Below are 17228 nucleotides of genomic sequence, written 5' to 3'. Positions count from 1 at the left end.
CTTTGAGTTGTGCTGATGAAAAGCAGGGAGCATGTTTAGTTAATGTAAGCTTCAGAGGAAATGAGAACTAGAGAGTATTAGCGCACAGTAATGGTATCCTTGAAATTCAGGTCAGTAGGGAAGATTTTTACAGTAGTTCAGGTGGGTTGACAAAAAATGGCTGAAATTTAGAAAACTTTGTGCACTCCTGTGTGGAAAAACAAAGTGCTATGGTTGTAAGCAGCGCATATCTAAAAAGGCTTTGCAAAAGTAAAACCAACTTGCTTAATAAAACATTACATGCTTTGTGCTCCCACAGAATGCCACTTTGAAAGAGCTCAATGTCTGCAATGGCGATACATTGGTTATCACTGAAGGGAAACTTCCACCAAAGGTAAAAGTCAAACTGCAGCATTTGGTGAGCTATTTTAGTGGTTTACTACTTTCAGAATTTCTTACTCAGTCTAAAATTATTTTAGGGGATAGTGTTATCCTTTATTTGACTTTCAGTTTTGAAATAGTTCTGTTTATTCAGTTCAGCATTGGAAACATTTTTAGTGAATGTACTCTTTTGACTCTTACAGACATATCTGCCTCAGGACATTTGCATAGATTTTTTTTTATGAGTCCGTGAGAAATTTAAATGAAATCCATTGGTATTCTCTTCACATGTAAAACAAATGGAAAATAACCTAACCTAAAGATTTAGGTAGAGGTGCACCGATACATCGGTCCCATATCAAATCGGCACCGATATAGGGAAAATTGACAGTTAATGGGGGGCTTTTTGGCTGATGTGGCTGATTTTAAATGCCCTGTGCATGCCACTGTGCAGCACTACCTCAGCCCCAGCCCCACTCCCTCCTTCGCTGCAGGGACCTCAATCTGCTCTCCAAATGACTCTTCCCCCTCCCCCCATCGCCTCTTACGCCACAATAGACTTAGCAGCCAGATGCTGCTCTACACACTGCTGGGCTGCATATCGGCAATTGGATCAGTATCAGCCGATTTATGGCTCATTAAAAATTGGCCACTGGTATTGGCGCAAAAAACTCTTATTGGTGCACCCCTAGATTTAGGAACTGTTCCAAAAGCACAAACCTTTACCCTATTCTTTTCTCCTAAAAACCCTGGAAGTGGATGACTTTTGCTGCTTGTCTTTATAGATCAGGTCTTATATTAAGGGTGGGAGGAATTCCAAACTTGAGGCCCCCCTTGGGGAATACGTAGTTAGAGATAAGTGGACTCCAAGGGTGTTGCCCATTTCAGGCTTTAAAATCCATGTGGAAGCCAACAAGCAGCAAGTTCACATCTCAGACCTCATATTGAAGTACATCTCTCAATGAAGATGTGGCCACATTTTGTATCCGGTTATTCTCAAATGCATTTCAGTTGCGTAGAGCTTTTTGTAATTCTGCAATGACAAAGATGTAGGGAGTAGGTCTACTTTTGAAAGAAGTAATTGCAAGGTCCTGCTCAATGGTGAAAAGGGATAATTTGTCCTAGTTACTACCACGTCCTGATCATCTGAGACTAGGTAGCCTCTGGTTAGGTTCCCAAAAAGCAAAGCATTGTCACAAAAGATAGAAACACTTTGTCTTAAGAACAGATGTGGTCTTTGTCAAATCTCATCCTTTTTCATCATGTTATGTGAATTAAGCCTCAGCAAGTTAGTTCTTTGTCTGTCCACCTCCACAGGAGTATATAGAGTGGTAGAGACAGGACTGGTTTGTTATGCTGAAGATACTTGCCACTGTTTCTTCACCAACCCTTTCAGGTGGCTTTGATGCAGGCAGAATGTGAGGTGATGCAAGGTGGTATCATAAATCAAGTCTTTTTACCCCAAATAAATTTTGGAGGGAAAATTACACCCTTTCTGTTGAAAAACAAATGAACTTCACTCATTTTCCATATAACAAGTGGGGTATTAAGCATTTTCCTCTCATTTTTTTGCAGGGTTTCCTGAAAGTACCCATCTGGTGGTATGAGCCTTTGATTTACTACGGACATCAAGAGCCTATTCAGAACCAAGTGAATGGTGTGACCTGTAAGATAGGGGCTTTGGAAGTATCTTCAGCTGGAAGTGAGTATGATCACTTTGTGAAAGGGACTATGTGCAAGGCCTGCCTGTGAGTGTGGAGGACTGGACTAAATTATCCAGGAAGTCCTTTCCTATGTTTCTAGCTATAAATGTCTAGGCGTAAAGGTTTCTGAGAATTTAATGAGCAGAGCTGATTGCCTTTTATCAAATGTGCATCAGTACTTGCTAGAGTTTTACTTGAAGGGCATAGGGCTTTCTCAGTCCTGGTTGTCTTCTGAAAACTTTAATTTCTTACGATATGTCACCTCTTGAATATAAATCTCTATAAGCTGTTGAGAGAGACACAAACATGGTATGGATTTTAATAGTAATGCTTACATTGTTTTCATCTATACAAAATATTTGCTCTTTTAAAATAGTTAAAATCAGACAAAATAATTTAAAGTAGGAAAATCAAATAGGGCAGAGATGAAGAAATAAAATAAAACCAGGAAACAATGTAACTTCCCCAAAAAACAAACTTCTGTTGAAGCTCCTTCTAAACTAAAATTTCCCTCAGTGCTGAACTTTTGTGCAGAGCAATATCCCTTTTTCCTTTTTGATTATCTCTTCAATGTCACTCTTGTTACTGGCTTGCACTATGTCTAAGATTCATTTTTCTCCTAGGATTTTTTGCTTGGTGTATAAGAAGGTGCATGGGCATTGGCAAAGTATCTTTCAATAGTTCTTGCTACTCTACACTTCCAAATTACTATTGCTAATAAGCATCACATCTCTTACCTATATAAGAGATGTAGCTGTAGCAGACTTCATAGAATTTGTTCAGTTAAGAAATTTCACTGAGGATTCCATGTTTCATAGTTTCATAGTTGGTAGGGTCGGAAGGGACCTGAGCAGATCATCAAGTCCGACCCCCTGCCATGGCAGGAAAGAGTACTGGGGTTAAACGACCCCGGCAAGGTGTTCATCCAGCCTCCTTTTAAAGACCCCCAGGGTAGGAGCCAGCCCCACCTCTCTTGGAAGTTGGTTCCAGATCCTAGCCGCCCTGACAAGTGAATAGTGCCTTCTGATATCCAGCCTGAATCTACTCTCTGCCAGCTTGTGACCATTATTTCTTGTCACTCCTGGTAGTGCTTGGGGGAACAGGAATTCTCCCAATGCCTGCTGGTCCCCCCTGACTAGTTTGTAAACAGCCACTAGATCCCCCCTCAGCCTTCTCTTGTGGAGGCTGAACAGGTTCAGGTCCCTTAGCCTCCCCTCGTAGGGCCTGTCCTGCTGACCCCTGATGTGGGTGGCCCTCCTCTGGACCTTCTCCATGTTGTCCACATCCCTCCTGAAGTGCAGCGCCCAGAACTGGATGCAGTACTCCAACTGTGGCCTGACCAGTGTCGCATAGAGGGGGAGGACCTGCTTGAGATGCATCTGTGGATGCATGACAACGTATGGTTGGCCTTCCTGACCGTGCCCCAACACTGTTGGCCCACATTCATTTTGGCATCAATAATGACTCCAAGATCCTTTTCTGCCTCCGCACTATTGAGAAGGAAGTTCCCCAGCCTGTAGGTATGCTGCTGGTTCTTCCTCATGTTGGAAGATTTTTGGACTCCTGTTTTCTGATTTTGGACCTGATTTTAACATCCAGCAGTTGAATGGCTAGGTCATTTTATTTTATCATTTTCCATGATCTTTTTTCTATTTGTCAAAGAAAATATTTTTGTAAAGCAAATGGGAGACGGAGCTTACCCATTCCATGTTTTAAGTAACTAGTTTAAGCAGTGCCTCTGGCATTTTTTGCATTGTTTTTACAAAGTCTTCACTTATGGCTCATAGTAATCTGTCAAACTTGAAATATTATAGTAGACTGCACTCTTTCCAGTTTTGTATATAACCAAATTTATTAGAGAATGTATCAAATGCATGTAAATGCTTGAGGATGATGGTTAAGGAAGTAAGTGCAGGGCCATGCCCTTGACTGACTTGATTATATAAGCAAAGCTCTGCATTTGTTGAACACCAGCTTGACAAAAGATTTATCCAGATGCTGTATAGGGGGTGGGGAAAGGAGTTGAACTAAGTTTTCTTTTAATGATATCTGTTTTATTTAAAGCTTCTCCAACATACATCCAAACAGACATGAGGCTTTGTTACATGGGTGATATAGAAATCTCTGGAGAAGCTTCTTTGGCAGATCTGAAGATTCAGGTTAGTGGTCATCCTTTGTATGTCACAGTGCTGCTGTTCTTTCTAGAAGTAAGCCATATTAATACATATTTTTATTTCCTTTTCCCTTGTCTCCAGTATGTTCTGATATGGCATTTGCTTATATGCCATGTTCAGTGGTAAGTACCGAAATAGGTGACATGAGCATGTAGCTCACGCATTTCCTTAGTACTTGTTTAGTGCAGTTGCCATTCTATCTATCACATGTCCCCAGCTGCAAAAAGCCATTCTGTACTTCATTTGAAATTTGATTCTTATGCCTTGTAGGCCTACTTTCTTGCTGCTTTAAAAGTGATAAAGAGAATTGCACCTCTACAAACACTACCAAAAGAACCACTTTCCATTTCCACATTGTTCCTGTATTAGTTTTTGTGTTTTCATATGTTGAATTCAACAACTAAAGAAATGCTTTTTGATACTAAGAAGACCTGGTTATGTCATTTGAGAAGGTGCTGGGATTGGCTCCATTGGCTGGAATCTGAGGCACATTTGTATAATTATTCTGATGTTTTAGTAATCATGGCCTTTTTGAAAATGAAAAAATATAAATAATACACTTTAACAAATAAAAATTCAATTCTAGAAATGCATTATTCAGCCAATTGATTGTTCCATTTTCACTGCATGGGGAAAGGTGACTATCTTTAATTGTGGTCCATATTAAATCTCACTATTTTAGGTGAGACCAGAAGAGCTTGGTCTTAGCTTTAGTAAGCCTCTTATGACCTACTTATGTGGAAGGTGACATGACATGAGCATGAGACAAATCACTTGGGAATAAAAATAGTGTGCATTTGATCCACCTTTGCAAAAGAGTAAAGGAAACTTTTCCAGTACCTGGCTGGATCAATTTCTTCAGTCTAATTAAATTCAGTTGTAAAACCAGAATAGAAACAGGAGTGTTTTCAAAATATTTTTCAAAGAATGTCTAATTGTGTGTTTACACTGAGAGAGACTGGGGAGGCAACTTGTCAGATAACATGGACAGTAATATAGGTCTGTCTTAAATGTTCTCTCTGTGTTGCTTATTACTTAAAGAATGCATGGAGAATAAGTCAGATGGATCTCACCATGTGGCATTTCTAAGCTTTTGAAATAAGGCTGGCTGCTAAAAATTATTGAAGAGGTGTTTGGTTTTTCAGGCCATGACCTTGCCATCCTTCCAGGAGTTCAGTGTCCCATCACCAGAGTTTCTCAGAGCCTGGACAGTGGAAAGTAAGCGCCCAGGCAAACTTTTACGAAACAACCAGCAACAACTCAAGTAGGTTTCTCATTGAACACTCAACCTTCAGTCTGTTACAACGCTACATGAGATGGATTGGTGGAGAAATAAATCAGTTCAGTCAAATGTTAACAGAAAACCCATTCCTGGTAATTTCAATTTTGTGAGTTGAGTAACTATAATAAATTAGGTGGTTTCTTTCAGTAACTTGAGGTCTTCTGATTGCTTTCAAGTGTTTATGGGTTGTGCTTATTTTTCAGAGTTGTTGGAATGTAGTGTGTGCATAATGTCACCAGTAAAATTAAATAGCAGATTTGTGAATTGCAGCTCATATTTTAAAATATGAAAATTGTGTGTGTGATCTTAATAAATCTTATTTCTTTATTTCCCAGTGAATACAAACTGGGAGGCAAAGCAGAAATTTGCATAGAACCTTTACAGAAAGAAGAGAGCCTTAGGTAAGTACTCTAGTACCTACTGATATATTCTGTTGCTGTGCATTACAAGATGCAACTCAACCTCACAGTCCTTAAACTAGCATTTTAGATGCTGCAATCCTGACAGAAATATTGTGTGTTAGGAGACTTTTTAGTTCAGATCCAAATTAATTTAGTTTTCCAGTTGAAAACTGTTTTTAAAATTTTCTAATTGGGAATGTCCTGGAAGCGTGACTCAAGATCTTTATTTTTCCCCCCCTCCCCCTCTTCCCCTGATCACAGCCCCAATGACTTACTGCTTCGAGTACAGATGGGCATACCTGGGGAGAGGGATTATTACTGCTCTGCGGATTTGCTGTGGGATATCTCCAAGGAATGCACAGCGTTGGCACTGAGGCAGCAACTTGCTGCACATTATTCTCTTCCCGTGGATAAAATTGAAATTGCTAAACACTTCCCTGAGAAGTTTGAGTGGATGCCAATATCTAGCTGGGTAAGTTTTGTAATGATAGACATTCTGTTTTGGACCACAAAGACAGAAGCCACGGGTAGTTAGGAAAGTATTTTAGTTGTCCAATAGCTATGGATTACAAAAAAAAAAAAGAAGCAAATATATATTTGGATACATGAATGTTTCCCATCAGGGTGATTTGGAAAGTGAATGATGCTGCTTACTCTTTAAGAGCGTGATCAGCAGGGAACCTGGTTTTCTCTGATTAAAAATTGCACATTCTCTGATTTAAAAACCCAAAATCCGTGATTAAAAATTAAAGCCGCACCCCCCCCCCCCCCCCCCCCCCCCCGTCTCAACAGCCCTCCTGATCCCCCTCGCAACAGCCCCTCAGACACACAGACACTGACACCCACCCCAGCAGGTAAGTGTGTGGAGGGGAAGGGGCAGGGCAGGGGAAAGGGAAGGTGCTGGGGGGTAGATCAAGAAGTGGGGGAGTGTTCCCCTGTACCCACTCCTTGGAGCAGGCCCAGGGGTTGAGGGCAGGGGTGCCACTCTGGGGGCCTCATACATGCTGGCCAGCCTGACAAGGGGTTCGCACACGGAAGCTGCCACTGCAACTTTGCCAGTGCACCCTTCGCTACCATCCCAGGGCCAACTGCACGGCTTTGTGGGCAAGTGGTGCAGGGCGCGGCAGCGCAGTGGTAACTACTGTGTGTGGGCCACATACGTGCCCCACCCAGCTTGGGGGTGGTATGAGGGGCTTGCATGCAGCAGCATGCCCCACAACTGTCTGCATGGCTCCACAGTGGTGCAGGGTGGTGGCAGCTGCATGCAGGCTTGTGGGGGTTTTGCGGGCAAGCACTGCCACCATGGAGCCATGCCCTTCGTCCCTGGATCCTTGAGGTAAGTGGGGCTTGGGGGCTGTGGGGCAGGGCTGGGGAAGATGGTTGGGGGCTGAGGGAGCAGGGGGTGCTGTTGGCCCCAGGTGGCACACCACAGCTGGGAGCAGAGCCAGCGGGTGAGGGCAGGGGTACCCTTCTGCCGGGGGCTTTGCGGCCAGTTGCTGGGCAGCAGTGGCAGCGAGGTGGTGGCCGGGTAGCACACAGCCATCCCCACCACCATCCTGCACTGCACCACTGCTGCCAGCCTCACAGCTTGGAGTATGGCTCTGTGGCGGCAGTGGGAGGTTTTGTATCCAGCAGCAGTCACTGCTGGCACGGGCGGCCCCACAGGTAAGAAACAGCGGCTGCCCATGCCAGTGGTGACTGCCACTGCGTACAAAACCTCCCGCTGCCACTGCGGAGCTGTGCTCGGAGCTGTGTGGCTGGCAGCAGCAGCACAGCATAAAATGGTGGTGGGGAGCTGTGTGCCAGCTGGCCACCACCACACTGCCACTGCCACCCAGCGGCTGGCTGCACAGCTCCGGGCATGGCTCTGCAGTGGCAGTAGGAGGTTTTTTAGGCAGCGGCTGTCACCGCTGACACAGCCCTCCAGGTAGGCAGCAGTGGCTGCTGTGTGAGAGCTGCCATGCCCACTGTGCTCCCCCCCCCCCCCCAGCAGCTGCAGAGCCGGCCCCAGAGCTGTGCTGTGGCCGCATGCAAGCCGCCTTCTCCCCCTCCCCTGGGCAGGTGGCCAGGTAGCATGTGTGTGGCCCACACATGGCGGGCAACACCACACTGTGCCCCGCATCACTTGCCCACAAAGCCCTCCGCAGGGGAGCACCCCTGCCCTCACCCTTGACCCTGCTCCCAGCTGTGGTGTGCCTCCTGGGGCTGGCAGCACCCCCTGCTCCCTCAGCCCCCAACCAATTTCCCCAGCCCTGCTCCAAGCCCCACTTACCTCTAGGCTCCAGGGGCGAAGGGCAAGTCTGAGCCAGAGCCCAGCCTTGGCTGCCTCAGAGGTTCAGGTCCCGCCCTTCCCCCTCTCCCTCCCGCTCTGGGCAGGGCTGGGGGATTTCCTGCCCTTTCTGCAATCGGCTCTTGCAGGCCAGAGCTGTGCCAGCCTGCAAGAGCTCTTTGCAAAAGCGGAGAATCCGCTAAAAAGGAAAATCCACATTTTCTCCAATTTAAAAGCGGGGAATCTGTGGTTTTCTCCATTTTTCCGTGGGAAACGGAAAACCCGGATCCCTGCTGATCAGTTATATTTGAAGTCAGGGTATTGACAGGGAGAACTTAATCAGATCCTAAGCCACTAGAAGCCTTAAGTACTGCAATGTGAATGAAGCTTCTGGCAGACATTAAAATATTGGTGTGATCTGAGGCACTTTATGCTCCACCCCAAATATTGTGCCTCCTGCCATGCCACGCATGCATGTGGGGTGGGGCACAATTCTTCAAAGCCCAGTCATACCACTTCTGGGCCAGACCCAGGACCAAAGCTGCCCTTATCCCATCCCAACCTTGTGGATTGAACAGCAGACATCTGCGTCCTGACTCTGGGGCTGTGGCCATGATTTATCACAATGGTTGAAATTAGGCACAGGGTAACTCTGAGGTTCAGGACAAACCACTCCCTGCCCAAATCCCCATGGTTGGGTAGGGGGGCTGTGGGTTCAGGTACAGGGTAGCCCCAGATCTAAAAACCATATGTGCAGCCCAGCTGGGATGCACGTGTTGTGTTTGAAAGCCTAGGGCAGGAGACAGTGAGAGACAGGATAGACTTTTGGGTTTCCCTGGCCCAGCCTTTTAAACACCATATTTGCTTCCCAGCTGGGCTACATGCATGTTGTAGAGCCAGAGTGCTGAGTACCTGAAATCAGAGAGATCATAGGTTCCCCTACTCCGGGATTTTAAACACTGTATATGTAGCACAGCTATACCTAATCCTGCCAATTGAACAGGGGAGCTCTCTCTTAAATGTGGGGGCTCCTTCCTCCCCAAGTCTAGCAGCAAGTTTCCCCCTGTACCAGCCATACTTGCAGCTTTTCCCTGCACCCTGTATGTGGCTGCAAATATGCTGGTGGCAGGGGGTGAACTTTTAAATGCCCTGCCTTGCATGCAGAGCAAAGCTGTAACAGTGGCAGGCCAGTTTTGGACCTGGAGCTGTCTCAGCCTCATGCTGACAATCAATTGATTTGTCAGCATCATGACTTGAGGCAACACATGTCATGTGTTCAACTTAAGATACCATACAAAATAGCCCCAAAGATGTGCTATATAAGATGTGGCTGGTTTGTAACTTTATGGCAACATAAGTTTGCTAAACATGTGGCACATTGCAGTTTATAACATGCTTAACCCTATAATTATGCTATAAATGTAATGTCTCCCAGGGGCCACAGTAAAGCCTTTTGAGGTAGATAACGTGTATTGATTGCATAATAAACATATCAACCACCTATCATGTTGTAGTAATTGTTTGTGTGATTGAACTGCTTCCCTGCTTTGTAGGACATGCATGCAATTCCATGCTTAATTCTAACTCAGTTGGCATCTTATTATATACAACACATCCTCAGTTACCTGGATGGAATTTTTTTTCCTCTTTTGCTAAGTTGGAACTGTTGGCATTTTGTAATAAATTGTTTTCTTTTTAAAGTTACTTATTTAATACAATATTACATCTTTACTTTTAAGTAAAGATCTTATTTATATCTTTACTGTACAGAAATTTGGAGCACCTATGCTCATCTGAATAAATTCAGCTATTTGAACTGCTTTTCAGCAGTAGTTTCCAAAGGGGTTTAGATAACCAAATGTATCACATCCTGGAGGCGTGGTTTGCTTTTTCTTTTTTTCCAGACCATAGCTGCAAGTTTTTTGCTTATTCTGGAAATTATGTAAAGTTCTGTATGGATAACATGAGATGAAGACATTTCTTACCTTGCTGTAAAACATATCCTGTAATTAAAGATCTTTAAAAAATACTGCTTATAAATACAGTGTCATCTAATTGTTCTTAAGGTCAAAAAGGTATGAAGGGTACATGTGTGTGAAGAGGAGAGAGATTACAAATATGGGGGAATATTTAAAGTAAGTCCTAAATTGTTTAAGGGCAGTTAATGCCAGGAATGTTATGCCTTTAGAAGGAGAAACCCCCAATAAAGAAAGATCAACTTAAGAATCTCCCTGAGCCATCTTGAGTATTGGACATATGAACACTGCTTGTTTTTTTTGTTTTTTTTAGACCCAGCAAATTTCAAAGAGAAAAAGAAAGAAAAAACAGGAGAGTCTGCAGTCGGCACCCTATCACCTGAAAGATGGAGATATTATTGGTGTGAAGGTAAATTATTTTGGAATGAACATGGTGATTAAAGTAACTTGGGTTTTACAGCCTCTGATGGTGCCAAATAAGCATTAATCTCTTCACCAGCTTAAAAACCTGTCATCTGTAGAGATCCTGCTTATCCTGTCCATGATCTTGTACCTGCTGCAGTAGTTTCCTTTTATCCTCTGAGACATTTCCCTTCTGTTCTCAGTTCACACCTACTGCTATAGTCTCAGCTCTACAGGCTTTCATCCATGTCCTGTTACTGGCATTTGACAAGCACTCCTTAGAGGCTACTTAGTAGATTTGTCCTTACTAACACTGAACCAATATTTGTTATTTACTTATGGACGTGTCCTACCTTGTTCTGTAAAGGCCCTACCATGCATTCAAATTAAAGCTAGGTAGAAACCAGCTATAAAGTTGTTGCATGTTTTCAAGCAGTAACTTTGTAACTGGTTCTGGATGGGCATTTTTATGGTGTGATAATTACTTTTTCATGTGTAGCTGGTCTAAATGTATTGTGAGATTAACTAGTTAATTGCATAATGTATGTAACGTGACAGGGGACTAATTAACTTATGAACTGGAGAAATAATCTTAGGAGGGAAGAGGTGTGCATTCAAAAATTAAATCTGATTTCAAATTTAAACGAGTCTTTCACATTTTCCAGGGCAAGTATTAAAACTGTGTTAATTGCATAGTTTAAAAAATGAAAATTATTACTTGGAGGTAAACTGAGCAAACTTGTTTGTTTGGGGAAGCAATATAAATAAGTAACATAAATGTCAGGCTTCCAAAACAAGGAATAATGACGCCCATGTTTGTCATTGTGGTAAGCTGTGAAGAAAAAGTGCTTATACTGGTACACTGTCAAATTTAGAAAGCCAACTGAAAAGCGGGTGGGTGTGCATTTTTCTTAAGTCCTTCAGATTCATTAAATTGGACAAAAATAAATTATCAATCTGATCTGGAACTGTGATGTATTATAGAATCTTAAAATACGTTGGTGAACTTATTGTTTTCTGGCAACAGAATCTTTTACTTGATGACAGTAAGGACTTCAGTACCATGAGAGATGATATTGGAAAAGAGAAGCTGAGGCTACTTGCTGTAGAAAAAAAGAAAAGGTATTCTACTGTTTGCATTTTTTTTTATGTTCTCAAACGTGCAAGTGATTTTGCCACCTTTCATAGATTCTCTTACCTTATTGTTTTGTCTGAGGCATGAGATGTTACTAAGGAAAGCCAACATCCATTTTAGTTCACTGTTCTATTAGAGATGCAGGGTGCATAGTATATAAAACAATGGAAAAAGTTTTTTCAGTATTGTGGACACCATGATACTTCAACCTATGATGTCTGGTTTTCCCTGCACTTGGACTTCTGTGCCAGAGTCTTTTTGCTTAGGTTGCTTACCCAAGATGCAGACTAGGGGAAAATCAGCTCTGTGATCACCTACACCACATTTTTAAAGACAATAACTAGGTACAATGTCATCTTTCCCAGGACAAGTTGTAATCAGATTCCAATCAGCCTTGTTTATACATTTCTTAAGATAGCACTAATGTTAGTACTAAAGCTTACCACTAATATTACCATCTGATGTTTTCTATAGCAGGCAAGCAGAGCATTTGCAGAATGATGTTTTTTCTGAGGGAAAGGTGGCTCCTAAACATCGTAAGCCAGAAGTGGCTCTTTCAATCAATGTAGGAGTCTTCAGATAGCATCGCACAAGTGACTGCCTGAACCAACCTTGTCACTGACAAGAATTTGAATGGAGTATCTCAACTGGACCAGCAGAGGGATGGTCTTCCCTGAAGTGCTCTCATGATTCTGAGACAATTGGATATAGGATTCAAGACTACACTAGAATTTTATTTAAATGATCAGACTTGGCAAAGTGCTTTATCGTCCCTTTGTCAATGTGGTACTTATTCTCAGGCTAGGTGACTGCACTTTATCAAGGGGGAAACAAACAAATACATTCTTTCAGCAAGTATCTTGTTAACAACCTTACTTATTTTTATCTGACACTGACGTCCTGTACCATCACTACAGAGTATTTTCTCATGCAGTCATACTTCTGAAAGAAGACTTTTTGGCTCCATCTTTGACTACTAGAATAATTGGCAATCTTAAATTTCATTCAAATACCTGATTGATAAACCTGAGCTTGTATTCGTTTAAATCAAATTTTGGTCATGCTTTCTTTTCTCTTGTTTTCTTCTATCTCCAGCCATCATCAGCTGTGTTGTGGTAGGGGTGGAAAGTGATTTGACAGTAGCCAAGTAGCAACATTTTTAAAACAGTTATGTTTCCAAGTTGTGTCAAGATAGCTGATATATTCAGCACACACAACATTTCAGTACTTTTGCTACTCTGTTATGCTGAAATATTCTCAACTGAGCTTTAAGCCAGAACTCTAGTTTTGCTGTATAAAGGAATTCTCTTTATTTGTCGGGAAAACAAAGAAATCAAGGGAATGCTGAAATCAGCATTTGAAATAAATACACTGAGTTGGCCAAAGGAGGAAGAAAATGTATTTAAAAAACATGTAAAAGCTCTAAAGCATGAAATCCCTAGGAGAGATATGGCTGCATGAGAAAAATGCATTGCTTCTGTACTGTTCTCCTCTAGGTGACTCATCCTTTCTGTTTCCAGAAAGAATCAGGAAAATGTTTGAATGAATACTGTACTTTCTTTACTTACTCAGGAAAAAAAAACTTTATTGTAAAGGAGGAAAAAAGCAGGAAAATATTTCTCTTCTGGTTTTGTACAACTATTTGTACACCCCCCCCCAAGTGATAATAAATTGGGTATGTATATATAGGTGGAGCAATAGATGAATGCTTCTAATACCAGCTAAGCACAGTTGTGTGAAAATCTCCTATGTATTATATTTGATAAGATGTCTGTGGAAGGACTGTAATCTTAGTTGTTGGTACTTGAGGGCTCATGTAGATAACTGAATGATGAAACCACATTTTCCTACCACTCAGATTTGGAGTCAGGCTCATCATTACAGATAAATCGAAACATTTTCAGCTCATTTATTTAGAACATCTCTGTGCTTCTGACAGCTAAATACTTATGTTTCCTGACAATACATGCACTATAACTTGATTTGCAGTCAGGTTAAGTATTTTCTTTGGAGATGAATAGTATTGGTTTAACCAACCAATGAATTAACCAAAATACTTAGCAGAGCTTGAATCATTTGTAAACTGGAGTTTTTACATATTAAGTACTGTGGTGAGAATAGGAAGTATACATTTTAAAAATAACTGCATATCATTAACCCGAATTACAATAAAGTGTTTGCCACATACTGTACATACAATAAAGTGTTTGCCACAAATTACCGTTCTCTGGGTGTCTGGGGAAATTTGATTTTCCTCTGCCAGTGAAGCCCACTGTCAAATATACTGCAAAACCTTGCTAAACTACACCAATGGTTGGAAAATGCGTTGTAAATTAGTAAGTAAGTATTCAAGCCATTTTTTTTTAAGTGAATTTTTTTTATAATACAGTATCATTGTCAGAATGAATAAACACGGTGTATATATTGTTAGAGTAATGTAGTAAATATTTTGTGTATATAGCTGTCTTAGTAGTAAACTGCTTCACTATAGCAACTATTTAAACTTTGAATGAGAAGATGGAAGATCCAACTTGCTGAGATGTGTAGATTAGCAAGATTCTACTGTTTGAAAATTAAAAACTGACTGCTTCCCTCTAGGCACTTATTCAGCAAAATCTTACACACCTGCTTAACTGTAAAGCATGTGCTTAGTCCTCTTCTCTGCACATGGCTAAAATTAAGCAGGTTCTGAACTGCTTTCCTAAACTAGGTCATTTGTCAGAAAGGGAGGATTTTCAATATTTTCTAATGGTTCTGGTCTGAAGTTTTAGCTGAGTTGAATACTGTTGAATTAAGTAATCCTAGATTTATGGAACCAATTCTCAGTGACTTGGCTAAAGCCAAAAAAACTTTTATTTTTCTCAAACTGACCTAGCATTCCCTGATCTGTTTTTCTCAGCTGTTTCTCATTTTAACATGCATTTTTATAAGCCACACAATTTTCTGGAATTATTTCATGTAATGAGCACCAAGGCTAGACCTTGGTAAACATACCTGCTTGCAAGCAATTCCATTAGTTCAGTTTAATTTGCTGACATTTTAATTACTCTGTTCCCATGTTGGATAAGTTTTGCTCTTCTTTTTTTCCACCTTCCTTTAATTAATGACTGAAGCCTGTACTTTTGAAAAGTTACGAGGCTTGGAAATTGCAATACCGATTGCAAATACTTAAGTGGGTATTTTAGTATGTGCCTTTATTGAAGTGTAATGTAGCAATGAAAGCACTGAACTAATCTTGATTCATTATTTCTAATGTTGGTTTGAGAGACTTCTCTTAAAGTCATTGTGGACCATTCCACAATGAGGGATTTTTTTTGTTAAGGGGGATAATGCCTTTTTAAACTGCGTCTTCATGATTCTGCAGTTTGTCACTGTTCTGACGTGAGGAAAAGCTTTCATCTTTATTTTCCAAGTGTACTTTAAAAACTGAATAAATAATTGTTTATATATACAGTAAATGTTTCACTCCTGTTTTCTTTCTAACACAGTGCATGTACTAGATTACTTTGCTAAGCAAGCAAAAAAACTAGCTAACAAATATGAGGAAGAAACTGAAGAAGGATCCAAAATAATGGCTGAAGAACTAAGATCCTCTTAATCTGCTTTTCAACAAGTAATATAAATACTATTAGGAGGTGGGAGATTGAAAATAACTACTGAATCCGAAGTTAACTAAGTGAAATACCATACCATCTTAAAACTTCAAGGTTGATAGTGTCTAGATATTGTTATAAGCATCTCTCCAAGTTTTCAGACTGATTTTTTTTTTTTCCAGTAATGTAGCTTGGTCCATGTAGGGAAATGCCTGAACTGAGGTGTAGAGCTTTACTGTTTGGGTTTGGGGTTTTTTTTGTGACCGTTTATGCATGAAGTGTCTTCTCATACAGATCTGACTGCAGGCTTGGGGTTTATGTTGCCATGTTATACTAGCAAAAAGTACCATATTACAGTTTCCCAAACTTCTAAAAATGTGATCTATCAACTTGACTACCCATGAATCTAGCTTCTTTTGTATATTCTCTGTTGGTAAGAATACACATCCAGAGGAAAATGAATCCATTATAGCAAAAGAACATTAATTTGTAAGAATAAATCTTAGTCTTGTAGTTTGCCTGATCCCATTGCAGCACTAGTAAAACCTATCTAGTATGTTGTGCTCAGCTCTAGGAAGTACCTTATGGAATGTTTGAGGTTGTTTTTAAGACCTCCTTCCAATTTGTTTAAGGATTTGGAAGAACTGACTTATTTGAGGTAAGGAAGTGCTGGGGGGCAGAGCAGAGGATAACTGGGACAGTGTGGCAACATTGACAAGGCAAATTCAGGCTGGATTCAGTAGGAATTTGATTCTGAGGCTTATCAGATTGTGGAATAGTTTTCCAAAGGAAGCAACACAGTCTCAGTTGTTTGGGACACCTAAACATGTGTCTGGACACAGCATGACAGGGTGTGTCAATGAAGTTCTAAAGACATTTCTTCCTTTCAGCTCTAACTGAGAAGTAATGCTGAAACGTACTTGTTAGCATATGTTCTCTGATCAAAGCAAGGGAAGGATGGTGATACTTATCCAGTGTCACTCTACAGGCAGAGCACAGGTGAAAGAAAAGGAAAAATTACAGTTATCCGTCAAAGATCTGCAAAACAGACGGGCAGCATGTCTTGTTCTGGTATTTCAACTAGAAGGAGCTTGTGCGTATACTGCTCTTTGCCCCCCTATTTGTCCCATAAATTAAATGACTTAATAGATGTTCTAGGTATCCTTTCATAAAGAGTTGTGATCATCTTAGAAAATAAGTTGCAAGAATGCTTTTTCTTGCCAAGAAACTTAAAGCAAATATGTAACCTTCTATATCCTAAAGGTGGTGGTCTTCTTTGGAGTAGGCGCAGGGGGAAAGGCATTGTTTAATACATTTTAACTGAACCCTAAACTGATTTTCGAGGTACTTACTAGTTTCAATGGCCATATTCCTATGGTGCTCAGGAGTGGGTAAACTCCTGCTTTTACTAAAATTCCCTTTCTAATTTGGGAAAACGCGTAAAAAGTAAAAAAATGGCCTCAAGCCATTGTGCTTCTTTCATCACTTTCAAAAATGTTATTGGAATAAGTAAATATTACTCGGCCCACTGATTCATCATTTTTAATTTCCTGTGTGCCTTTAGTATACTACAATCAGCTATTCTTCCCTCAATGCATTTTGAAGTTCTGATCCTATTTTCCATCCCTGCAACTAAGAGTCATCATTACCCTGATAGCATGCTGGCTTGACCTTCTAGGTACATGCATTGCTATACAGTGGGATGGAGCCCATCTTCCTTGCCCATCCACCAGTTTGAATACTTCTATTTCTCCATTGTAAGCTAATGAATAGTCCTTCTAAAACTATCTCAATTATGTAAATATATAAATTATCTCCCTTTCTTTTACCACTGATGCTAGGTTTGATGCCCCATTCACTGTCTTCTTTCTCCATGCATTTTTCCAGGCTCACCCAGATATTATCCTTCTCTCTTTATGATTCCTCTTCAGTT

The 17228-nt window shown here is 41.1% G+C and overlaps 1 protein-coding gene across 7 annotated transcripts in view; it reads left to right on the top strand.

The window, feature by feature from the left end:
• Positions 1-15160, top strand: part of USP40 (ubiquitin specific peptidase 40) — a 49220-nt gene extending 34060 nt beyond the window's left edge. For 6 of the 7 annotated variants that reach the window (XM_006263233.4, XM_059727161.1, XM_019492074.2 and 3 more), the window contains 9 exons: positions 299-373; positions 1936-2062; positions 4128-4222; positions 5383-5501; positions 5855-5920; positions 6182-6392; positions 10479-10574; positions 11595-11689; positions 12177-15160. In XM_006263233.4, the coding sequence (XP_006263295.2) occupies positions 299-373; positions 1936-2062; positions 4128-4222; positions 5383-5501; positions 5855-5920; positions 6182-6392; positions 10479-10574; positions 11595-11689; positions 12177-12285 (993 nt within the window). In that variant the 3' untranslated portion in view covers positions 12286-15160. Of the gene's footprint in view, positions 1-298; positions 374-1935; positions 2063-4127; positions 4223-5382; positions 5612-5854; positions 5921-6181; positions 6393-10478; positions 10575-11594; positions 11690-12176 lie in introns of those variants that run through there. The other variant, XR_002091683.2, reaches the window with a different exon arrangement.
• The last annotated feature ends 2068 nt before the right edge of the window (positions 15161-17228 follow it).

The sequence above is a fragment of the Alligator mississippiensis genome, chromosome 4 (genome assembly GCF_030867095.1).
Source record: "Alligator mississippiensis isolate rAllMis1 chromosome 4, rAllMis1, whole genome shotgun sequence".
Taxonomy (NCBI): Eukaryota; Metazoa; Chordata; order Crocodylia; family Alligatoridae; genus Alligator; species Alligator mississippiensis.
This window is presented reverse-complemented; position numbering and strand designations above follow the sequence as displayed.